A 26,857-nucleotide genomic window follows, 5' to 3' on the forward strand; every position below is an offset into this window, starting at 1 on the left:
TTTTAATTGCATCTGGGGTCTCCCCTTTTCTCTTCATTCCTACTGCCTTAGCTCAGACCCACACCCCCTCAATGTAGCCTGTTGGCTGATCTTACTAATATGTCCCTCCATTCCAATCCTTGCTGGTAAAATGCCGTGATAGAAACACCTCTCCAGGTGTCAGGTTCTTTCTCAGGATCCCTAGTGCCTTCCTGACATCTCTTCTGTTCAGTCTGCATTCTTGTTCTGGGCTTTCAGCGTTTAAACAGTTGTATCGCATTTTAAAATTGTGTTTTATTATATATAGCTCACCTTCGAAAATAGTCCTTCATTTTGTTTATAAATCCTAATTGGTTGTATTGACTTTAAATACGTCTCTTAAAATATAGAGCCTGAACCTGGAGGACCAAATTGAGAGTGATGAGTCAGAACTGAAGAAATTGAAGACTGAAGAAAATTCCTTTAAAAGACTGATGATTGTGAAGAAGGAGAAACTTGCCACAGCGCAGTTCAGAATAAACAAGAAGCATGAGGATGTCAAGCAGTACAAACGCACAGTGATCGAGTATGAACTTATTTTCAACTTGATGCATTGGAAAGTAATTAGGAAAACCTAATACATTTTTCCCCCTAAGATTCCAAATCTCCTATGATGTCAAAAAGCTATTCCGCCTTTAGGTGACTAAAATGGATGAGTTAACCATGAATCTTATCATGCTGCTACGTCTAGGCTTAGAGGTGTTTTAGGTACGAGTTTTGTTTCTTTTCCAGATACCACTCTAATTCCTTCGCATAATTCTTCAGAAGGGTTCTGGCGCTACTGCTTATTTCAGTGTACTGTAGAGACAGTGGCCTGAGCTGTATTAGAACGAATCAGCCGGTTCTTCTTACTGTCTAGCTCTGTAACATTATAGGATAGTCTGAGAAAAAGTCTTATTTTTTTATTAAGGTAGGAAGTCATACTTTGCTAAGCATTTTGTTGTTGTTGTTGTTGTCGTTTTTGGCCACTATGTTGGGGCATTTCCTTGGCAGAGTCTTCTTCCCATCATTTCTAAGAATGTGTTTTTAGAATAAATGCCCCAGGCGGGTCTATGAGATGTCACTGTTTCAGCCTAGGGGCTCGCCTGAAGATTTCCTTTGCTCTTCCTCGTGCAGATAAAGAAAAAGGGCAGAACCGAGGGTTTTAACTTGTTGCCAGGCTGCCTTGCAGCAAAGTTGTGCTGATTCACGCTGCCAGCAGTACATGGGTGAGCACAACTGGGGAGATGTGACTTAAGACCTTCATTTTAAATAACAGCTTCTGTGTGTAAGAGCGCACTGTGTGCCGTGGCATGAGTACAGGGCCACCCTGGGGTTTTCATCTGTTTGCTTTCATATCTTGAGAAGAATTTTAGGTGTGTCAATCAAATATACAGAGTCACACTCAAAATTAGAGTTAAACGTTTGGCTTTTTAGATGCTTAAGAGGAGTTACAATTTAGCCGTCTCTATTTTCCTTTAGAGATTGCAATAAAGTTCAAGAGAAAAGAGGTGCTGTCTATGAGCGAGTAACCACAATTAATCAAGAAATCCAAAAAATTAAATTTGGAATTCAACAACTAAAAGATGCGGCTGAAAGGGAGAAACTGAAGTCCCAGGTGAGTATATGTTCATAAGAACTTAATTTCAGATAATCTCATGAGTTTAAAATGTAAATTATATCACCCTCGTTTTGAAGATTTTTGTCAGTTCTCCGCGGAGTAGAAATTGGCCCCTTGGGTCTGTTGCTTTTATTTCCATTTGTAGCATCTTTTCCATTACCCTGGAATAGCTTGCATGTATGTCTCCTTCATACCTTTTTTTCTTTCTTGCCTTTTTTCCCTGTTAGCACCTAGAATTGTGCTTTGCAATAAGAGTAAGTGCTCCATAAAAGTTCTGAACTTTTAGTTACTTTAGGATGGTGATTTTAAGTAATATCTTCTAAAAAATTTCTGCATCTTCTTTTCCTGATAAAGCAATCTCAAAAGTATTTACTATAACATCAGTGTTAAATGTATTTGCTTTGTTACCTGAAATAAAATAGCTTAGATCTATCTCTGTATTTTGAGACTTTAATGATGACTTTATCATAATTACCTAAAGTTACTTTGCTTGTTTCAAGTGTGTTTATATTATTGTCTCATATTGTCTGAAATTTAATGAGGACAGGCATCTTGTCTTCTACATTTTTATCTTCCAAAATGTCCAGTGCAAACATAAAATGCTTACCTGTTTTCTTTTTTTTTTTTGACTGCCAGTGACCCAAAGAAATAGTCTATTCCTGGTACTTCTATTACATCTCATTCTTTTTTTTAACTTCTTAAGTTTGTCCAATATCCTCAAGATTGTCCCAAGCTGCTCTACCTGAAGTCACTAAAAACAACCCTTTATCATGTAAAATCCTTTGGCCTCTTTTTTTTCCCCTCATTCTTCTTCACCTTACCTACATTGATATCTTAGTCAAGATTTCCTAGACCTCTGATATCTGAAAAATATTTAAACACTGCTGTTACTACCTTCTACCATCCACACCTAATTTGCAAGGATTCCTGATACTAAAAGAACCACAGTGGGCAACCCCTGTACCTGTTCTCAGGAACTGTTATCCCCTGAAAGATTAGGTTGTTAGCACAAGTATGTGTACGTGTGTGCATGCATACCGAAGACTGTCTCAAGGCTACTTTAAAAGGTAGGACAGAAGGAAGGAATGGAAGAGAGAAAAGTGAAGAGAAAATGATTGGGTTTCCCTCCCATGGTCTGCCCAGTACACTGCCCTGATTTTTGCTACTCCTCCTTTTCTTTCTACATTCCAACTACTTTTCTTTTTTCTGCCCCTTCACTGTATATAGACTCAGCCCTTGGCCCTCGGTTTCTCTCTAGAGTGGGGATTAGAAAGACCTTAGGAGATATTTAATCCTACTTCTTAACCAAATCAAATGAACAAACATTTGTTATCACATGGTCAGATACAGTTAATGAGCCCATAAGGTGCCCACGCCTGCTTGAAATTCCTTTTAGTTTTGTGCATCTCACCAGTAACATTTTAAATTTCTCAACCACAGCAGTCAGGCACTTTTCACCTTAGTATATCATGTCAAACCAGGCCTGGAATGGGGCCTTATCTGTAGTACACTTTCTGTAAACATCTATAAAGTTGGGAAGCCATCTAGCATTTGCGTTTCTTCAAGCTAGCTGTGTGTTAGACTTCCACAGGGAATTTGAAAGTGAAGAAACCCCCACCCAAATGTATTGAGTTAGAATTCCCAGCAGTGGGGCCAGTGAGCCTCAGTGTCTCACGCAGCTGTTGAGAACCACCGGTGTGTTCTGCTTCGTTGTCTTTAGTGTTACAGAGCTCATCACTGCTCAAGCTGTCCTCCTAGGACAGCATTAGTTACTAAAATGTCACTTCTTATACTGAGTTTAAAACTGTCCACTGCTGCGCTCTAGTGAGCCAGGGTCTTCTCTCTGGGACAAATCTGTGCCCTCTTCTACCTAAGAACACTTCTACTTAAGACATTTGAGGATAAATATCATAGATTCTTCCAATCTTCTCGTTCAGGTTAATTGGCCCTCGTTTTCCAGCCATTCTTTGTAATATCACTTTTATTAATACACTTTCCTGTTTAAAACAGGAGCTCCCTGTTTTCCTGCAGTTATTAATTTTATTACTTCATTTGGCCAGTCATTCAACAAACGGTCTGTGCACCTACTAGGTGCCAACCATTGTGTCTGACTCAGGGAGTGCGTGTGAACAAGGAAGTCCTGATCCCTGCCTTCTAGGATCTGTACAGTTTTGTGTCTGAGGTTGAATGGAAAGTGTATTCTCCACATAACTTTCTCTGGCTCCTTTCAGGTCTCCTTGATTTCTCTCCTGAAATACTATCGCATTTGTAGTCTATTCTGATTGGTGCTGTCCAGTGGGGTAGCTTCTAGCAGCATGTGACTATTTACATTCCATTTAGATTAATGAAAAATGAAATACAGTTTAAAATTTAATTCCTTGTTAGTACTAGTCACATTTCAGGGGCTCAGTATCCACTCTTGTATCAGTCGTATGTCTCCTTAGGGTAGAAAGCGTAATTGCATGTCCATTGTGCTGTTGCACTGTTTACGGCGCTACTTGTAGAAGGTGCTTGGTAATATATTGGTTGATGAATTAATACATACTTGGGGGACAAATGGCTACACTGGCCATAAAACTCCGCGGATATTATGTAATCCTAAATTTCTCTGATTTGAAAAGTGAGGTAATTACTAGACCAGTGCTGTCCAGTGGGACTCACTGCTGGAAGTGCCCTGTGCTGCTCGGTGCAGTGGCCAGTAGGGGCATGGAGCTGCTGAGCGCTTGAAGTATGACTGGCACACCTGAGGAACACGTGGCTACGTAAATGTAGGTTTAAATAATCACACGTCCCTAGTGGTTGTCATATTAGACACCACAGAACTAGAGTTTGAGTTTAAAAATACTTAACTTCTGTGAAGCCGTCACAGTAAAACTTATTTATTATGTGAATTAATATAAAGTTCCACTTGGAGGCACAGTTTAGTTGGAAAGTGAAGTGTGTAGCTTTTGTGAGGGCTGTGACTTATCACTACTAACGTCCTGTGAGGTTGGCTTAGAACTCCACGCATTTGCCTCTGGCTGCGCCACTGGGACTGGGCTCCAGTGTTCCATTCATTCGTCACGGTTCTGTCTGCAGGATCGGGTCCCTCCTTGAGAATGTGGCTGTTCTCAGGAGAAGACTGTTCCTCTGAGTATGTTGAAATGGTTGATTCAGATATTTATAGATCGTGTATCTTTATTTAGCCACACTTCATTTTAATAGTTTGTCACAAGTAATGTCTTTCTAACAAATTTATTCAGCTTTCTTTTTTAGTATAAATAAATATATATCCCCATAGACCTAGGAAATTAAATTGATCTGTAGCTGCTGAATGTGCTGATTTTTTTTTGAAAATGGTGTTTATATAAGCTAGCAACCAGTTCACCTTACTTTTCCTACAAGATTTAAGAAATAAAATATCAAAAACTTTTGGTTTATTTTCCTAATGATTCGTGTTCCATCATAGCTGTAGTAATCTGATGCCTGATTAGATCTTCTGTTTTTGTATTAGGGTTTAATAGTGATCTGTGTTTGGATTTGGGGAAAGTGTTTAGCCTTAAGCATCTATTTTTATTCACTTAACCCAGAGCAACAGTTCTCAAACCTGCATAGATGGCAGTCTCTGCAAACAGTGTTCTTTTGGGGAACATTTTGAATTCATACCATATTAAATTATAATCCGTGTAATTTGCTCCAGATCAGAAGTATCTACATTAGAATTTAAACTAAGATAAGTAGTAGCCAAACTATAGGTTTAAGAAAAACTTAATGGGAGCAACACTTAAGATTGAGAACATTTGTGCCCATTATACCCATTTACTGCTTTCTCCTCCCATTGGAAAAGGCCTGCTGTTTTATTTCAGTGGTGAAACACTTCTTATAATCTTTCCAAATACCACTTTTTCTTGCACCAAGGTTTGAGAATTATTTTATTTAAGGAAAAAATAATAAACAGATCAAAAGTTGTATTTGATAAATATGAAATAGAAGACAATGTACGCAGACTAATTGGTTTCTTTTATTATTTTATTCAATCTATAAATATTGTTCTGTATTTTTTATTAATTCTTAACACATCCATTAGGTTTATGTGAAAACTTTTACTTATAGTAGAACTGCCTTATCAGTTTATTAAAACAGCTTTAAAAGGTATTAGTATATTTTTCAGTCCTATAGATTACTTATTAAATCTGTTTATGTATCATTTAAATGACAATCAGGGTCAAATACAGAGGTGATAGCTGCTTATTTGCCTGGTAAACATTAAAAGCTCCAAAGTAAAAATTTGTCTTTGATAATTAAAAATATGTTCTTAACGTCTTGGAATCCAAGTCATTGTTAATATCTCTGCTTTGTTCTTTCTAAGCAGCTGACCTTTTGGTGCATCCATACAGCTTACAGAATGAATATTTAATAAGAGTAAGCACACATATGTGTGCACATATGCATAAGATTGTCTAGGTTTTAAAATATTAGTAATAAATATGAATGAGACTATTGGAATACTTGCAACTCTATTTCATTTTCCACTTAGGAAATATTTCTCAGCTTGAAAGCTGCTTTGGAGAAGTACCATGAAGGCATTGAAAAGGCAACAGAGGACTGTTGTGCTAAAATAGATGAGAAAACAGCTGAGCTGAAGAAGAAGATGTTCAGAATGTCAACCTGATTAACAGAATTGCACATCTTTTTGTAAATAGCTTGCCGATTGTTAATTTTATATTTGGAAAGGGAATAGTTAAGTTGAAGTTACTGGAAGTATCAAAAGTACCACATAATGTTGCTCAGTCAGTTTTATGTACTCTCGTAGGTTATCGTTTTGTAGGATGATGCATGTAATGTACTTCTGTGTACTTTTATGAACTTAAAATTAAAATAACTTGTGCAGCTATTCACGTCTCTTTTCTGCTCCTCGTTGTCAGTAGTGGTTGGAGTGAGACAGAAAGAATTACAGTTGAATTACATAATTCTTCGGTCGTTGTCATGGCCGTTGCTGCTTTCTTTGCTGACGTGCCGAGGTGCAGCATTACTGAGCCCTGACCATGCACTGAGCATCGAGGCTGGGATCTCGTTTGATCTTCACTCAGGCAACTCTAGGCAGACATGTTTATAACTGCTTTATAGGTGACGGAACAGCGCAGGTCCTGATTGAGTAAGCAGTTGAGCCACAATTTGAACTGAGCTCTGTAGGATCCTGAGATCGGGACTCCTTCTCCGGTACCGCGCTGTCTAACGTGACTATTTGGAGGAGAGAGAGCGCATTGTACTCCAGTTCTTCACTGCTGCCATGCGTTTTTATGAGGGAAATTAGTTAAAGCGTGCAAACCTCTTAGAACGGTGCCATGGTAGACAATACATACTAAGAATTAGTGCTTAGAGTTCCTGGTGCTTTTCTCTTGGTCAGAAATAAACCAAACTATTACTGCAGGTAGAGACCAGGCTTTCAGGGAGAGGAAAGGTCCTGGGGTGGGGGGAGTGGGAAGGTCTAGGTGACCAGAGGGGACTAGTCAGGGCACAAGTTCCAGCCATTGCCCTGTCCCTTTCTTGCTTTTTTAAAAAATACTCAGAATTTTAATTCATAGAAAGGTCTGTTTATGGGGTTAGGTAACAGGTGTAAGGATGACCATATCTCCCTCATTTTTTATTTAAAAACATTGTAACTCTTCCTGGACCTATCTCCACCTTTAGCTACAGCTCTTTTTTTCCCCACAACCAAAGTTCTAGAAAACCTAATCTATACTTCATTCCCGGCCCATCATGACATTGTTGTTTTTAGCCATACTAGTCACTGAACTTTGTAAGATCACACTGCTAGTTACCAGAATTCCCTGGACACATTTTAATCTTTATCTTCCTTACGGTCTCCTGTTCAGGACTTTTCCCCCTTTGTCTCAGTAGCACCACTGTCTTGGTTCTCTTAATTCTCTGTCTATTCCTTTTAATGCTTTCCCACAAGGGCCTTGTTCTCCATTCTTTGAGGTATCTGTGTTCTCTAGTCTTCTGCCTTTGATGCTCCTCCTCTTTTCAACTTCTGTGCCCCTCAGAAACTTTTCTCTACACCCATTACTTCAATCACAAATTAAACATCCATGCCTCTTTTACTGCATTATATACGTTTAATTTTATTTGTCATGTATCTCCTGAATTTCAGACCTTGGGTACCCAATAGCCAGTACGGTTTACCTTTGAACAACACTGCTTTGAACTTCGCGGGTCCACTTAGGCACAGATTTGTTTCAGTGGTCCTCCGTGGTCCACAGCTGGTTGAATCTAGATGTGGACTGCAGCTTCAGAGGACCATCTATGGCACTAAGCAGACAAAATCTCGGCTGGGCCCTAGAACCAGTCCCCTGCAGATACCGAGGGATGACTAGATGTTTTTAAACTTTTTGGAATTCTGGTGCAGCCTAATGGATCTTTTCAGAATGATATCTTTCATGCATGAAATAAAATACAGGATTGCAAGCGAAACCAATTAGATTCAAATATGATAACAAAGTACTTAAAAACCTGTTATACTAAAGAGGATCACTAGCTACACTGTTGCTCACGTTGGAAAAGGAACTCATCCTCTTCCCTCTTACGCCACCACAACTCACTCCTTTATATCCACTTAGTTAGGAAGAACTGCACTGATGTACCCAGATCTTCCTCCTCTCCTACCTTTGCCCTTGTTGCAATTTACATCATCGTCATTTCTCACCTGCTGACCTTGCAATAATCTTTTACCAGGCTTCCAGTCTCTAACCCATCTACAAAGGCATCAGGGTATTCTAAACATGCAAATTAGATTATGTCAGTAATTTATACAAAGATTTTTAGATTTTCAAATTGTACTGCTTGGGTACCATATTGAACTCACAGGGAAACCATGGGATATTTTAAATTTGAAAAGGAGACAGTGGAAGTTGCTCTCTACTGGGCACTGCTGCAACCTGTAGCTCAAGGTAGTTCACAGTTTCAGTGTTAACATCATGCGACATCCCTTTCATTGACATGTCTTCATGAAGCTGGGTTTTTGATGTTTGCTGTGATACTAAGCATGTATCATGAAGATCACGATGGAAGAGGAAATGAGGGTGGTGATGTCCAATCCGATTCCAAGGTTTGAGAATTTGTACAGTGCCCAATAGGCATACACGTTCAATTAATAGTTGGCTATTTAAAAGCAGATAAAAAATATTCTGTTATTTTTCTTTAGTACACATAATTAGGGCATAAGTGCCCATTAAGTTGTTTGAACCTAACTACTTGATAATGGAACTGCTAAGTGTTTTGAGGTTGGATTTTTTTTTTTTTTTCTTTTTTAGGCCAAGGGGCATGGTAAAAGAATTTCTGATACACTAAGGGCTTTGTGAACTAGGAAAGTCTTGGGACCTGTCACTTATAGAATAAATTTGTGTGAGTTTCAAGACCCTGTATACCCAAGACTCTCAAGCCTTTTCTCTTGCCAGTTCCCACTTTATCCTCGAGCAATACTGAACTATTTCAGTTTGTTACACCTCATGCTTCCATGTGTTGGCATGTTTCTTCCCTTACTTTATGGGGTTTTTTTTTGTATGTTCAACTAGAAAATACTCATTTTTCAAGTCTCCACCCAAATTATAGCTGTAATACCTTTCTAAACATCAGGTTTTCCTTTTTTTATGTTACTACTTTCACTATAATTTCACTGCAGTTTTTATCATTATACTGTCTTTTTTTTTTTTTTTTACACATCCTCCACTCTGCTAGACTTAATGTCTCTTAAAGCCAGTGACTATATCTCTTTTTTGGTACTAATAGTACAGCACAGGGCCAGGCACCTGGCAGCCACTTACTGTGTTTATTTAAGGAATAGCCATTTTTCCCCCCTTAGCCAAGTTGATCTTAATCCGGGAAGAAACAGTTACATTTCATGATTTTTTTTTTTTTTTTGCAGCAAACATCAACAGATGTTTAGTATCTAGTCATTCAATATCTTTGCTCTCATCTTTTTTTCCCCCAAATCAAAAGCCTTCATCAAGCTTTCAGTATAATCCCCATTAAAACCTATATTTGCTGTTTTGATTGGAGGGCAAATCTAACGCCTTCTTGAAAATAACTCTTTGGGCTATGAAACTTTTAAAAGTTTATTAATAGAGGGAAGTTAATGCTCTGAAAGGAGACAGTAACATCATGTATGTGTGACAGTTCCCAAGGCCTGATCTTGAAGGAAATTCTGTGTACCGGCAGACTTCTTTTTTAATTATCTTTCTAAAAAAATTATCTTTTCTGAGTCCAGCTACTTACTTATTAGCTATATGTAGAGCAAATATTTAATTTCAGGTTCAACTGACATATTTCAAGGAGCTAATCCATTTTATGACAAAGCAAGGGAAATTGAAATATGCACCTTGCAGGCTGAAGTTAATACGTCTGATTTTAGTTTAACAGGATGTTTCCTATTTTTAGTAAGACCAGAAAACTTTTATATGAAATTCCATTTCAAATTCAGGGCCTGCCACCTATTTCAATTAAGTCGGCACTCTCCCTCTGATTGAAGTACGCTTCTCATCTTCCTCTCCATATTGCCACCAGGGGGCATAACACAACTTGCATAACCAACACCAGAATAACTCCAGTCTGAGATCTGAAACATCAAAGCTGAACATTTTTAAAGTGATAGTAACAATTCAAAAAAAGGGTCAGAAAGAACTTAGAGACAATCTATTTAGAGTCTAAATAGGTTCTAAATACTATTTTAAAATTATTTTTTAAAGTTAGCTAAAGAATGACTCATGCCAAAGCTCCAATTCTGACACCACTTTATTCTCCTTTTGAGATTATTTTATCCTCAGTTATTCTCCTAGTACTTGGTTCAGGATTTCCAACTCAGATTCCATGCAACTCTTAAAACTGACCTTTCCCGGGGCAAGAATTTGAGGTACCCATACAACAATGAGCAAGTCACTTAGGAAATGAATCTAGACCATCACCCAGCATTGATATCTCGGTGTGACATTTTTTTCCTTCCGATAAGATGACAAAGTCAGTAATGTCACCGTCCTCTAATCCATTTATACTGCCACTACATAGAAATCCCTAGAATGCAAATCGAATCATCTCTCTGCCACTGCTTTACAAATCTTTGATGTTAACCCATTTTAGGGTAAGAGCCACAATACTCTGAAGGACAATATTTTGAGGGAGGCAACGCAGGGTAGTACAACTGTTCTCAATCTGTAGTGCGTGTAAGATTCGCCTGAGGCACTTGTTAAACATGCCTTAATTTGGTGGGTCTCTGGGAATCTACACTTGAGACAAGCACACCAAGTGCCTCTAAGGACAATAATCCTTGGAGATCACTTTAAGGAGCTCTGTTGTGTGATTAAGAGCATAAACTTTAGGATCAGCATTTACATTTCTTCTTATAAAATGGGAATAATAAATACATCTTTAGCTCACATAAGGATTGAGTGAGTTTTGGAAAACAGCACGGTTCCCGCCACACAGCAAATACCCGAATGGTAGCTGGTGCTGTTACAAATACAGCTGTTAGCAGATTGCCCCAGGGACCAATGTGATCTACTTTCTGTTTCCTGACTACGTCTATTTGCAGTCCTTTACACCTACTTGGTGATGAATGAATAAATGTTTGCTGAATCAGAGAGTCTAGTCTGCTTGACCAAAATGAGCACAGGATTGTAAAGCAAATAGCTTACAGGGAAAGAAATCAGCTTCGTATTTTTAGTGCAAAGAACATAGATCATGATGGTTTTATCTTACCAAGCTGGGGGGGTGGGGTGGGGAGCAGATACTCAGAGAAAACGTGCAAGCTTCCCTTTGGCTCCACAGGGTGTCACTGCTGACTCCTCTTTCCAGGCTGAGCATAGGTGTAAGGGCTGTTCTGCGTTCAAAGAAGGGTTCTCAAACCTCAGGGCTGGTCAGCATCACATGGAGGGTTAAGGCAGATTCCTGCCACAGAGTTTTGCATCCAGAATGTTCATTTCAATCAAGTTCCCAGATGAGGCAGATGCTGCTGGTTCAGGGATCCCACTTAGAGAACCACTGAGAACCATCCCCGTGGAGAAGTCCACCCAGACCAGGGACGAGGCTTTTCCGCAGGTCTTGTACAGCAGTGAAGCATGCGGGTGTGCTTACCAGTCACCTAGAGATCTTGTCAAAATACAAAGTCTCATTCGGCTGCTCTGGGTGGGACCTGAGACCCAACATTTCTACAAAGCTCCTCGGGGAGACTGATGCTGCTGGACCACGACCACACTTTGAATACCAAAGTGGATAGCCCTCCCCGCCTCTTGTCATTGATTCCACCTTCACATCACTGAGTTCTTCACGCTTCAAGGCAGAGACGGTTCATGTAAAGTGCTCGGCGCAGCACACAGACGCGGGGTCAAGCAATTTACCTTGCGTTAGCCATGGTTAGGGTGAGGCATTGAGTGCAGTGGCGAAGAATGTGGGTTTTGGAGAAAACTTCAAACTCCGTGTTTGCAACTTACCAGCTGTGTGAACTGGGGCATCTTACAGAATGGCCCTGAGCCTTGGGTTCCTCATTTTTAAATTAGGGATTATAGTCGTCTTTACGTCACAAAGTTGTTGTAAGGATTAAATCCAAAAATAAATGTCAGTTACTTAGCACTGTTTTTAGATGGCTATTACTGGTAAAACCCAAGAAATAGAGGTGACAAAAATGGCTGCAGCAGGTGCTAGGGTGAGCTATTACAATTTGAAAGAAATATAATCTAACCAGAAAAAAAAACACTATATTCATGATTGTGACCTACTTACTACTAACATTTATCTCTCCCAGGTATGTCACTAAGGAAGGGAAAAAGGCTTCGGAAAATACTGAGATGCTTAAAGCCATCTTTTAGGCTAGATTTGGAGAAAAAAAAGTTACAGAAATATTAATATTTTTTCAAAGTTTCTCAGAAATCAGTTGCATTTTGTCTGGGAAAGTGAATTTGTCCTGATGCAATCAAGGCAACTTTGTACCAGTGTTCTTTCAAGCCAGAGACCATAATTTATTTTGCAATCTACAGAATTTAGCATATAATAGAAGCAAAATGATACTTAGTGAAAAATGAATAAAGAAACCCTCCTGTATTCAAAGGTACAATAGGCTGGCCCCTGTTAGGTTCTCCTATTAATTTTCTATTTTTCTTAGAAGAGTTCCTTTAGTTCTCTCACTGCCTCAGTTTTAGCACTGAATGCCCCACATTCCAGCAAACCCCTCAGCTCTGCGCAAACCAGGATGGCTCATACACGTGCTAAACATGCGTATTACATGAAGCCCTATTTGGCCCCATACTCATATCCATGGTTGGCCTTCCCTTACTTTCACAGAATTTAGGTCTCTTCTTTAATCAATAACTGAACAGGTATTTGGACTAAAATTCCACTTTACATCAGGTGCTGTATAAGTATGTACATTGGAAGAAGTCAAGTGAGAAAGACAACTCCTGTTCTCAAGAGCAGGAAAAAGTTGGCTTTCCTCCCAAAGGTGATTGCAGAGTAAACAGTCCCTTCAATGCAGCCCTGCTCCCATCAGTCTCAGGAAACATGTCCCCACAAAGTCTTTTAAGTAGGTAGGTCATTGGCGTGAGAGGTTAGGTGGCCCTGCTACGGTGGCAGAGGACCAGGAATCATGATCAGACTCATAGGTGCCCACTGAGAACTTTTCCCTGTTCTCCTGGATAAAATTATTTTTCATTTTCTGTTTTCCCTAAGGTCACCATCTCTTTTTTTCCTGGTTAAAAGTGAATTTCTACTAAGAAATTATTAACATGAGACATGGGGTCCTAGCCCAGAAACCCTGACACAATACGTGAAATGCTGCATTTTCATTGATTCTCCACCAAATCACAGTAACCAGCACTATTTTCAACGTGATGAAAACTCTCTAATGTGCTTAATTTGTCATCAGCTAGTTGTGTCTATTCTGGACATTCACAATGTCAGACAGACCCTAGTTTGTTTTTTTCAGAAATTTGGTTGTAACATCTCATCATCAAAATCTTTACACAGCGATTGAGTGTAAAGACATTCTTGTTTTCCTTTAAGAAAGGTATCACATTTCAGACGTAGATAAGGTTACTACACTGTGAATAAGAATGAACATCCATGTACCATCACCTAACTGAAAAAAGAAGACGTTCAGCAATACGATCGAAGCCCTTTGCAGGATGACAAGCCCCTTCACGGCTCTCAGGTAACTATTATCCTGAAATTGAAATTTGTTATTTCCATGAATTTCCTTATACTGCCTGGATGAAGCGTCCCTAACAATGCACAGGCATGCTGTTGAACGGCATACTGTATACTCTTCTGCAACTTACTCTTTTCACTTAATGGGAACAACTTGAGCGATGACTTCATTTTATTCAGTGCTGTCCAGATCCATAGCGCCTAGAACAGTGCCTGTCGCATGGGAGGCACTCACACATTCCTTGAACGAGTAGGCGTTCTAGTTCTGAGCTATGTCTGTATCTATATGTGTAACTCGTTTTGTTTCATTTTCACTTTTGCCTCATATTTCATTTCATGGCCCCAGCACATACTCCTGCTGAAGGACATTTTGAAGGCTTCCTACGTTTTAAAATTTTTCATGTGATTATACGTGTGCTATGCACTAAGAAAACCTGTTTACATATTTCTTTATGCACTCGTGGTGAAATTTCTCTGGCATATATACCAAAGAACAGAATTACAGGTCTCCAAAGTGGTTTTCCATTTTACCTTAGCACCAGCAGCTTCTCTGTGTTCCAGAGATTTCATGTCATCATCACCACTCAGTGTAATCAGACTTCTTGAAGTGTGCGGATGCCAGGAATGTGAAATGACATCTCGCCTTAGTTTCCACTTTCCATCTCCCTGTTTACCAGTGAGGATAAACATACTTTCATATATTTATTGACCATTTAGGTTTTCTCTTTGGTAAATTACTTGTTCATGTATTTAGGTCACTTTTCTATTTGGTTATTTATTTATTTGTTTTCCTCATTGCCTTCAATACGTGTTTTTACATTCTGGATACTACTGGTTGTCAGCTGTATGCTTTGCAAATGTCTTCTTCCATTTGTGGTTTGCCTTTCACTTTCTCCTCCCCACAGCATTTTAAAAAAACTTTTAGGTTGGGTTGTTTGTTTGTTTTGTTGTTGTTGTTGTTGTTATTAAGTTGTACGAGCTGTGTGTATATTCTGGAAATTAAGCCCTTGTCAGTCGCATCATTTGCAAATATTTTATCCCAGTCCATAGGTTGTCTTTTTGTTTTTTATAAACTTTTATTGGAGCACTTTTTCCACTGAATGGTAATTTTTAAATCCACTGCATCCACCAAGCCCATTAAAAAGTTTAACCTACGAGACTGTGAGGTCCTTGAAGGCAAACGATGTGTCATTTGCGACTGAGGGCCTAGCACTGTGCCTTGTCCTTATTGGGACCCAATCAACACTTTTTGATTTTGAGTTTTAATTTTTGAAATGGATAAGGCTCATTTCCCTCGGACAAGGTGAAAAGCAGCTGGCAGAGGGAGTGTGGGGGTTGGAAAGCCAGAGCCCATGGGCCAGTCCAGCCTATGCTCTGCTTTTGTAAATAAAGGTTTATTGGAATACAGGCAGGCTCACTGCTTACATATTGTCTGTGGCTGCTCTCCTGCTGTGATGGCGGAGTTCAGGAGTTGTGACAAAGACCATATGACCCACAGGTCCAAATACATTTTACTATTTGGCCCATCAGGAATCCGGAAGGTTGTGACCCTGGTCTAGTAGGTAAAGGCGGATGCCCTGGGAAGCATGCTTATATCACATATTTATGGCTTCAAAAGAAAGAGTGCACCTAATCTCTTTTCTGTTACTTTCCTTACAAGGTCAGCCTATGTATTTTGCAACTCTTTACTCTGAGACAGGAGGGAAGGGGGCAGGGCACTGCCATTCAAGGAATGACACAGCAAGTAACACTAAGATGGCGGGATTTTCAATTCCCAAAGAACTTGTGGCCCAAGATGGTGGGAGATTTGACTTCCACTAGAACTTGAGCTTCATTATACACTCATTGTAACACGTAGCATGCTAAATGGCTCTCCCACAGGTGCCATGACAGTTCCAAGGCTGACCATAAAAGGTCAAGAAGTGGGCGGTGGCCCAGTTCCTGGGAATCCCAGCCCCTTCCCCAAGTAGTTGGAAAGATCCTCAGATTTGTCAGCATGTGAAGTTATGAGCCCATAAAAACTGGCAACCCCTAGTCCTGGGGGACACTCTCCCTCCTGAATGAGATGGCCCGCGCTCTGTGGAGGGTGTAACTACTTTCACTTTGAACACCCACTCCCGTGCCTTGTGGCCTCTCAGCCCCTCGCCGTCTGAGACGGACAGCACTATGCCTACAGAATGCGTACCTACTTTTACTTTCAGCCGAGCACCCAACCCCACACCACATGGCCTTTCTCTGGCCTTCTGAGACAGCCTGCGCTCTGCCTATGGAGTATGTGTCTCTATAAATAAATCTGCCTTTACTCAACTGTGGCTCGCTCTTGAATTCCTTCCTGCGTGAAGCCAAGGACCCACACGTAGCAGGGTGTGATCCCAGGGACTCAACTGAGACCTGGGGCACAGCCATCCTCTCTCCCCACATCCTTTTTCCTCTGTCACCTCATCTTATCTTCAAAGAATGAGTAACAGAATGTATGGAATATTTTTAAATAATCTGAATTAAAATGTAGTCCCTGAATAACGTCATCATTCTATCTTTAATCCATCAGTACAGGAATGGATCTGACCTCATAAAAATACTTATCAAAAATTGCCCCCTGGACCATCAACCACTCAAGGACAGAGCGAATATCTTTGGATTCCTTTATAATCCACCTTCCCCTCCTGCCTCCCCTGGTACCTCATTCGTGTTCTGCTCACAGAGGTCACCCCATAAATGTGGACTTGTGGCTCGTGATATTATAGTGCATTATTTACCTGGTTGTGCTTAATAAGAAATAATTGCGGCAGACAGAGAAGGTGTAGGATGGATGTGGGCTGGGGTGGGGTGGGCTGGGGTGGTGCCGGGGCAGGGGGCTGAGGCAAAGGGACAGTGGGACGCTATGGAGAAAAATGATTCTAAAAGCATTTGCTAATTTACAACTCCTGGGACCGCTTAAACCACTTTCAAATTTTGCAGCCTTTGACATTTTTGCAGTTTTTCCATGTCTTTGCTGCTGTTCAAGTACCACAGATAAGAAACCCTCAGACCTTGCTCTGTTCTGGAATAATGAGATTGGAAAGAAAAGATCTTTTTCATCTTTTTAACGTTAAAAAAAAAATCTAGTCAAAGCGCAGCAGTTCAACAAATATTACTCATGTCGCGGCAAGAAGAAAAGGGGACTTTTGAACTAAAAATAAAAGGAAAAGACGAACACAAGAGGCATTGTTTGCATATCAGAAAAATTAATCTACACAGGAAAGTGTAAGAGCCTGCAATTCAGAAAGCAAAGAATTAGGACAGCCCAGCTGAGAATAATTTTCTAGCCAGTTAATTTAATTGCATAAATCATTCCTTTGTTAGCAATAAAGAGATATAATTAAAATGAGATTGCCTCTAGTTTCTATTCTCTAGAAACTAAAGGAATTGATTTTGGGCAAAGCATCCTTCCAAATACCAGATCGGCAAATTACATTTACCTTTTTAGAAAAGCTAAATTATTTTGCCGTAATATCATGGTGGGTTTAATTAATTATAGATCTGCCATACGATCTTAAAGAAATAATTTATTTAATGTCCTTAGAACAGAAGTTTGCAATCATCTGTGTATCCCTTTGGTAGATGGCGTGCAGATTTTTACAAACAGGTCAGAAGTTTAACAGGCAGCTGTCAGGAGGAATTTGAGGCAGTGCAACGACTGTTTGGGGTTTTGGTTTGCTGTCCTTGTTTAAGATAAAAAACGCCACTGCTTAGTATTGCATAATTTAACTGCACTCATTTAGACTGGCTTTATTCTAAAATTGCTACTGGTAATTATTTGCTGTCTCCGAACTTTTGGGATTTAAAGAGCCTATAATTGTCCATTAAATACGGGGAAATCAGATCAAAGAGGAATGCAAAAAGTCTCCCACTGTAGAGCCCAGGTCTGCTGATCAGTCAATTGCATGTCAGAGAGAATTACAAGCTGTGACAGAGAAGAGGCTCATTTTTATGGTAATGCATTTGAATTTTTAAAAATGTACTACACTACACTTGCTTGCTCCAGATTTTTGAAATTCATTGGTATTATTTGGCAACAGGGATTTACACAGTGGTGGGAGGTAATCCCACCGGCCTTCAGAGAGCCTGGGCTCAGGGAAAACCAGGTTTCTGCTCTGTGGCAGCCTTCGAAGATCTCACACCACATCCTCACTCCACAGAGGCCGGTGGCCCTCTCCCTGTTTTAAACTGCACAGTGTTGTTTACCTGAGAGCAGTGGGGGAGCTTGTCATCATGCAGGGCCTCAGAAAGGGTTTTGATTATGTTGATAATGTTTTCTCTTTGAAGTTAGGCAGTGGAACAGGAACGTTCATTATTATTCACAATGTGGTAGGTCGCCTGGCATATTTCTGAAATAGAATCCCTTTCTTCAAGGAAAACAGAAATATAGTAAAGTGCTTCATTTTTGTACTCGATGCAACGCTTGGTTTTGCTGTTGGCGGCTTACCTTATTGACCTGTTAGAACAAGAAATACATACCATCATTTATCTGGATTCCAGCGGCTCATAAGGAGGCAGCCGGAGGAGAAACTTAGCCCAGGACTCAGGAGAAATGAGATCTCCCTGCATGATTTCCACTGTTCAGTGAAAGCAGCTGGACAGTGAGGAAGACCGTTCTGACACTGGACCCCCCGTTCACTCCATAGAGCAGCGCAGATGGACCTGAGCTCCCTCTGCTTAAAAATTTGCTGAAGACTCTTTTCTCTGCTGGGACAATCTCTGCGGTGGACATCTTCTATGTAGGTGCTGCTAGAGAGGGTCCAGACCTCAGGTTCCAAATGCTTTCTAGACTTTTCACCTAATCCCACAACTTTCAGTCTCACATTCCTTGCCTTGGCTCACTGCCTGACAAGTGAGCCACTGACTGGCTGGTCCCTCATCAACCCTTACAGAGCGCTCAAAGCTGGCGTTATCTCATTCCCTTTGCGACTGAGACCGTTGACTTGAGCAAAGGCTATAAGTGCAACAAAAATAACTAAAAATTCATGTTGAGGTTAATCAACAAAGGCTCTGATTTATTTGGACAATCTGGTCTGGAAAACTAACACAGAGGGTATATTTAGTGTTAAAAATGATGGCATCAGCTGGAATTGTCATGGAATTGACATAATATTACATTGTTAGGATTAGAAACAGCTCCTTATCCTCAAGTAGTTTCAAACTTATCACTTGATTCTGGATAAACTCTGCTAATTAATCTCAACATTAGGCAATTTGGTTCTTGCTAAAATATATTGTTTTTCTTAATCCACATCAGTCAGACGGGGATTCGGACCTGCTCCACCAGTAATGTGATTTTGGTTATACTTTCTGTTTGGGAAGTTTATTCATGGGTGGTACAGGTAATGTTGTTAATTAATTGGGTGTATTAAGGGGCATTTCACGTATATGCGAAATCTAAAAGACAACAAATGAGCAAACATAAGAAAACAGAAACAGAGCTGTAGATACAGAGAAAGAGGAGGAGGTTGCAGGGGGTGGGGATAGAAAGGAAGATTAAGAGGTACATACTTCCAGGTGCAAAAATAAATGCGTCACGGACATGAACTGTACAGTGTGGGGACCATAAATGCAGTATCTTTGCATGCTGACTTGTAACTAGACTTACTGTAGTGATCATTTTGAAATGTTAGAAATATCAAATCATTATGTTGCATAACAGGAACTAACAGTGTTGTAGGTCAATTATTCCTCAAAAAAACCCAAATTCATAGAAAAAGAAATCAAATTTGTGGTGACCAGAGGCAGAGGCTGGGCAGAGGGGGAACAAGATGAAGACAGTCAAAATGTACAAACTTCTAGCTATAAGATAAATAAGTACTCCAGATATAATGTCCAACATGATAAATCTAATTAGCTCCACTGTATGTTATATATAAAAGTTGTTTGAGAGAGAAAATCCTGAAAGTTCTCATCACAAGGAAATTTTTTTTCCTATTTAATTTTATATCTATATGAGATGATGGATGTTCACTAAACATCTTGTGATAATCACTTCATCATGTATGTAAGTCAAATTGCCAGACTGTACACCTTAAACTTATACAGTGTTGTATGTCAATTACGTCTTAATAAAACTGGAAGAAGAAAAATAAAGTAAAAAAAAAAATCATTTTCTCCAAGAAGTCTTTCCAAACCTAGGTAAGGCCCCCTGGAGCATCCTCACATATATTATCCTTTTTTTATTAAAAACACTTAACACTATTGAAATTATTGAATAAATAACTGCCTTCCACACTAGATATAAGAAGCATATGTATGTCGCTCACAGTTATATTCCCAGGGCCTAACACAGTGCCTGGCACATAATAGATGCTCAGTAATAACCCAGGTGGAAGAATGCATGAGTTAAATCAATGTTTCTGCTCTGTGTTTTTCGATCAGATCCCAAAGAGAAAAATGCCACATTCTCCCAAGAGAGTGGGTAAACATTCTCCTGCCACCCCAGCATGTAGACAATCCAGTGGGCAGAATGCTGACTGCACGCGAAACTCAGATTAGAGACCTGAGGCACCAAGCAGACAGAGGAGCTATTCCTAGGGTGGGAAGTAATTAGCACACATTTGGCAGAGTGTGTTGGAAGGAGCAAACATCCTTAGCAGTACTCTTGGAAAACGTTCAGAACTTAAAGCTGAGAACAAAACAGTGACCAACTGCAGATAGATACTAAGAAAAATCTTCACGTAGTAATGAGGGCCTTACTGTTTGGAGGCATCAGTCCAGAGAGACCAGGGTAGAACAAGAGCGGAGTGTAATATATGGCAGAATCGCCAAAATTAGAACTAGACAGAAGAGGAGGAATCTGGCTGTCTCTAGAACAGATATTTTTTTTCTCTTGGCCAAAATCAAGCTAAAGAATCTTTTTCTAACTTTTTTTTTTTTTAATGGCGGTACTGAAGATTAAACCCAGGACCTCGTGCATGCTAAGCATGCGCTCTACCACTGAGCCATGCCCTCCTCCTTCTAATTTCTTAACGAGGAAGGAATTGAAGAGGAGTGTCCAAACCCTATTTTATGGTTGCTCTAGTTGATATAAAAAGAGTTCTTCCTAAATTAGTCAGATGCCTTAAAGTGAGTAATTTCACTTGCAGTTTGTACTTTTGTGTTTTCATAACATCTTAATTTTTTTTTTTTTAAAGTTCAATACTATTGCACACTTAGACTAGGTAGCTGCTACTGTGACTCTCACAGTCAACACACTGGCCCTCAAGTGAGCAAATTAGGTAATTTGTAGCTTTGCTTCAACAAGCTTATTTCCTCTCTGGATAAACTACATAAAATTCGATGGAATCATTTGGTAGATAATGAAATCCATCAAATGACTTGACCAACCAAAGTGTACCAGGGTGTTCTGATGAAAGAAAGAGGGTCCAGCTGGGGCTCAGGAGAACAGGAATTCTGCCATAACCGTGCATAATTTAGACACATCACCTCACCTCCACACTCTCCCATGTCTATTAATAGTCCTACAGTTTCTCTAAGGAAGATATTTGCCATTCTAGCAAAACCTTTTTTTTTTAATGTAAGTATAGCTGATTTACAATGCTGTATTAGTTCCTGGTGTACATACAACATAGTGATTCTGTATACATACACACACACACACATACTATATATAATACATATATATCAGAATATAAATAAAATGGAATTTATATATATAAAGAATAATTTATATATATATTCTTTTTCATTACAGGTTACTACAAGCCATTGAATATAGTTCCTTGTGCTCTACAGTAGAAGCAAAATCTTAAAACTAGAGTTAGCAGGTAAAATACAGTATGCCCAGTTAAATTTGAATTTCAGATAAAAGAGTAATTTTTTAAGTATAAATATGTCCCATGTTTATATTTATTGTTTCTCTGGAATCCAAATTTAACTGGACAGCCTGTCATTTTTATTGGCTAAATCTAGGAATCCTAATTAAAATCTATTCATTATTAAAAGAAAAATACTGTTTTTTTTCCTCAGTTCTTTCTAACCATAATCACATAAAGCCATGGAAGGATAGAGAAGGAGTGAATGAAGTTTCCTGGAGCTCTCACTAAATGTCAATTGCTGTCACATGCAACATAAACTTGGAGTTTGTAAGAAGGGGAAAGAGTTAAGAATCTGCTGAGGGACGTGGCCTTTGTGAAGCTGGTGACTGGATTTCTACCTGTGCTCTTAGATTGTTCATATCTCTGTTAGCATAGCAGTTTGGTGTGTTTTGCAGTATTTATCTCCTTTGATAAAAGCCAGATACTGATGAGGCTGTGAATTCAATTTTCAGGAGGTTTCACTCTCTTAGTTTAGGGGACCTCAGTTACATTACACTGGGGAAAAGAGGGGCCCTTTGATAAATCACACACAACCAGCTGATTGATTGATTCTAGGAATTCAAATATTGAGGCATTCATTTTAATTAAGTACTTCATTGGAAAACACATAACACAGACTCTAGTCTCTAAGACTGTGACTATATAATTTTATAGCCCAAAATTTAATCAGCAGGTGCTGATGAATCCTGCTCTAAGAATCATCCATAGCAAGACAGTTGCCCGGACTCTCTGTGCTTCAGAAAGGGAAGGGAGGTGGCTGGTGCTGCTGAAAACATAGATGGTCATCTTTCTAGTTTTGCTCCCTTGTTCCCTGGGAATTTTGTGATCTCAGCTGAAAGCTAATTCCCCTTTTTAGCACCAGTTTTCATACAACCATCATTTAATATTTTTAAGAATTTACAAAACAATCCCCTTTTAAACGTATCCAGCTTGGAGTTGTTAAGACTGGGTTCAAACTTCCATGGTTCACTTTCAATCAGTTGAATACAAGGCCCTTCCTGATACCACCTTCCCATCTGGGCTCCCTTCTTCATTTTGGTCCTCTTCCCCTAAACTGCACGGAGTTTCTCTCCCTGACCCACTCTCCTGCCTAGAATGCCCTCACTTTACTTTGTTTAGCCAAATGGTTTTAACACTCCCTTCAACCTCCAGCTCAAAGGCCACCCCCGCCCCAGCAGTCAGCTCCACCTTCCCCCTCAGACCGCGTTGGGTGCTCTTCCTCTGGGATCCCACACGTGCCTCGATGTGTCTCTACCACTAGGTGCAAGCACACCAGATACACATTTAAAAATATTTATTTTTATCTGTTTCTAAAAGTAAAGTCTGCATGTAGAAAATGAAAAACGAAAAAGTATAAAAAATTAAAAATCACCAGTAATTCTATCATTCAGAAATACAGTGTTAATATTTGGATATACTGCCTTTCAGACTTCTTTCTATGTGCATTGTGATGGGTTAATTACAAAACTTCCCCATTTCTCCGCCCCTGCCTATATTTTCGTCATTGTGATGTGACTCTGAGGCTGCCTCTCTCAAGAATTGAGGTCTGTTTTCCCTCCCTTTGATTTGGGTTGACCTTGTGGCTTTCTCTGGAAAACAGAACATGGCAGAAGTGATGGTGTACCAGTTCTGAGCCTTGTACACTTCTACTCTCTCTCATGGAACTCTGATTCACCATGAGCTCAACCCCAGGCTAGCCTGATAAAAGCCAAAAGAACATTTGGAGAATAAATGAGTCACTTCAGCTGAGGCCATCCTATATCAGCTCCCAACTGACCAGCTAATCAAAGATGTCCACACAAGCCCACTTGAGGTAAACCTAGATGAAAATTGCCTAGGTGAATCCAGCCTAAAGTGACTGCAGAATTATGAACTAAATAAATAGTTATTTTAAGCCACTAGGTTTGGGGGAGTAATTTGTTACACAGCAATAGCTTATTGATACATATATACATATGTATACATATATACATACACATGGCAGACAGTACAATTCCAACAAATTTGTATCCTGCTTTCCCTTTAACATTTTAACCAAAATCATACTATTAAAAAAAGCTTGCCAAGCATTGTATTTATCACTGTATGATAGCCTATCATTTGGACGTAGCATAAAACCTTACATTTGTCTATTATTCTATATTTACATTGTCTTTTCAAAATTTTTTTATAATAGAGAGCAGTTTAATGGACATCTTTAAAGCCCAAGTAGAATTATTGGTTAAAAGCCATAAGAACATTTTGAAGGCCCTTAATACATGTTAAATAATTTTTTTTCCAGAAAGATTACGACACAATCAGTGGTGCTGCCTGAGACAGTTCATCTTAACACAGACTGACCACAGTGAAGTATTAATTACTTTTAAATAAATTGTAAACTTGGTGGTCAAGAAATACATCTCATTCTATTTTTTTTTTATTTTTTATAAGTGAAGCTGTATTAATACTCCTTTTTTTAATTAGCTATTTGTATTTACTCTTTTGTGAGTGGTCTCTGGGCACGTTGTTCATTTTGGCTTCCTTTTTTTGGTAGTTTTGTATTGATCTGTATGTTATATTAATAGCATATAGTACCAGTAGCTATTGTTTATTTGGTAACTACTAAGAAGCAAACACTTCATTTAAAGTATCTTATCTAAATCCTCACCAAAGTCTTTTCAAGGTAAATTTTAGTATTCTCCTTTTCACAGATAGTAAAAGTGAGGCCTGGAGAAACTTAGTACCCTCCAAGGTTGTACACAGAAGACCCAGGTTCCAGGGTCTGGCTTTTACCGTTAGACACTGCTACTCCACTTTGTTTATCACAATTCTGCAAGAATTTTTTTTTTTTCTGTCTTAACTTGTCAGTTATGGTATTACCCACAGACTATCTCTTTACAAGTTCTTCTGTCTTCCCCACTAGTCTGCAAACTTTGTCTAGTTGGAATCACGTCTTTATACCCACTGCCCCTAACGTGGTCCCTGGACATAATGTGCATTCTGTAAATATTTGTCAAAATACATTTTTTGCTCTCACGTTGGCACTGATACTGGATGGCTGGAGTCTTTGGCTAATGGGCTGTGACACATATTAGAATTCCCCCCTTCCCCAACAAGATATGATGAAATAAGCAGGCTAATTACATCGGATCATTTTACTTTGTCACTTCATCTTTCCCAGAATCAGGCAGCAATTGATGCCAGATCCACAGTCCATAATCATGATTGGAAACAAATACTATTGGGTTTGGCTATGATCCTGAATCACTTGCGATAGAAAATCATTCACAATACTCTTCAGTCCTCTTCCATATGACTAGAACTTGCCCAAAAGTACATTGCTGCTCCCTTTTCTCCTTTCCTGTAAAACTGGTTACTGGTCAATCCAACTATTCCTTGAAAAATAATTCTGGAGAAAACAAAATTTATTTACTGAAGTCAAGATCTGTGCACAAATTTATGGTTTGTTTTTATATATTTGTCACTTTGAAAATAAGATCCAAAGCCATGTTTAAGAAAATATTAACCTAACATAATGATACATTGAACTGGTGTATAATAACTTAAAAACTATGCATGATTCCCCTGCTTTCAAATTCATGTTAACTTGGCCCAGTTTTGAACTTTGTAACTTTTCTGAATGCCAGATTATACCTGTTATTTCCGTGAAAGTTTTTCAAAATCCTTGGTCAAGATGAAAAATATCTGACCAGATTTGTGAAAAGAAGCGCTTCCAATCTGGGTGCATCTTGTCTGTGGGCATAATTAAATCTCCTTGGAAACAGGAAAGATGGTGCAAGTATATTTACACGATGAAATAGTTACCAGGTTAACAAATGAGCTCTCATAGGCGCTTACTAAAATTTGTGTGTGTGTGTGCTTTCTAAAGCAAATCAAAATTAAACAAGCAAGACTCTTTCCTTTCCTGGTGGGACCTCTAGCTACCTTGGGGACAGATGGACAGAACTGCTGGCTTCAGCCTAGGCAAGAGTTGAAACAGCCTGGAAACGCTGAGCTGTGTCTCTGTCGAAACCTACAGCACCTGGCACTAGTAATTTAAAACCCCCTGGAGAGAGTTGCTGCTTTTTTAAAAGCTGAGCAACACTTTGCTGGGCTCCAAACTAGGTCAGTGAACATAGAAGGTGGGAACTTTCTCTTAAGATCAACTTCTCATTATATTTAATAAGAGTTTCAAAAACAAGGTCGGGGGAGGCAGGCTGACAGTGAAGGAATCTACCTTTCTTAGACTCATGCAGACAGGATTTCTCAAATGGAAAAGACCACCTGGCTCCAAAATTCTAGTTTACTTACTGATGCTCTAGTCACTAAAAAAAAAAAAGTTTCACAGTAGCTGTTATTAACCAGTAGATTGGAATCCATTAGCAATTACCTTTTTTTCTCTTAAAAATGAATATAATGTCAGCTCAGAAATACACAGCTAGATCAGCTTAGTGGCATAGCCTACATAGCCTAGAAAAAAAATTCAAATATATATGCATTTATAAGATGATCAACGTGATGTTTCAAAACCATGGGCAATGGCTGGTGTAGAGCACCAGAGGCTTCTTGCCTGTTTTGAGCAGACAAAAGCCAAGTTCCTGTCTGTACCTTGCAGAAAAGAAAATATCAGATAGAACTCAGCATGAAAGCCAGAATTAAAAAAAAGAAAATGCTGCAAGATCATGTGCCCTCTTCTTCATTAATCCTACACATTGCCTTATGTATTTATTTCTGAATACTTTTATCCTTTTTCTGCTGGTGTGTTAAGAATGGGGTCACCTTTTTAATGATAGTTTCTATCTGTTTTTTTTTTTTTAATATCAGAGAAAGCTCTTTAACATTCTTATATCCAGACATTTTCTAATTTTTCTTAGTTCTAAAGCTGTTTTTATTTCAGGTGAATCTCTTGGAATATATACACATGTCTTTGTGTTTGTTTTATGTCATTAGCTATTAATGCTAGAATACTGTTTAACTGAAGACAGCAGGCATTACTCTCATTTTTGGCTGTAAGGAAATACATCCACTGTTTCACCGTGTAATTTCACATTTGCTATTGATTTCTATTTCATGTTCTTTATTGTTTTAAAAATTTTTCATCCAATTCCTCTTTGACTTATCACCTGTATTATGAATTATTGTTTACTTTTATTAATTACATTTTTTTACAGTCATTGTTCAATGACTCTTTTAAATATCATAAACATTAAAGGTGAAAAAACACTGAACAATAGGGTTTTTTTTAAAGCAT

At 39.0% G+C, this 26,857-nt stretch overlaps 1 protein-coding gene across 3 annotated transcripts in view; it reads left to right on the plus strand.

The window, feature by feature from the left end:
- Positions 1 to 6,491, plus strand: part of NUF2 (NUF2 component of NDC80 kinetochore complex) — a 28,050-nt gene extending 21,559 nt beyond the window's left edge. For all 3 annotated transcript variants that reach the window (XM_010953791.3, XM_045515846.2, XM_045515847.2), the window contains 3 exons: positions 369 to 544; positions 1,480 to 1,615; positions 6,135 to 6,491. In XM_010953791.3, coding sequence (XP_010952093.1) covers positions 369 to 544; positions 1,480 to 1,615; positions 6,135 to 6,269 — 447 coding nt within the window. In that variant the 3' untranslated portion in view covers positions 6,270 to 6,491. The remainder of the gene's footprint in view (positions 1 to 368; positions 545 to 1,479; positions 1,616 to 6,134) is intronic.
- Positions 6,492 to 26,857: the final 20,366 nt, after the last annotated feature.

This window comes from Camelus bactrianus, chromosome 21 (assembly GCF_048773025.1).
Source record: "Camelus bactrianus isolate YW-2024 breed Bactrian camel chromosome 21, ASM4877302v1, whole genome shotgun sequence".
Lineage (NCBI taxonomy): Eukaryota > Metazoa > Chordata > Mammalia > Artiodactyla > Camelidae > Camelus > Camelus bactrianus.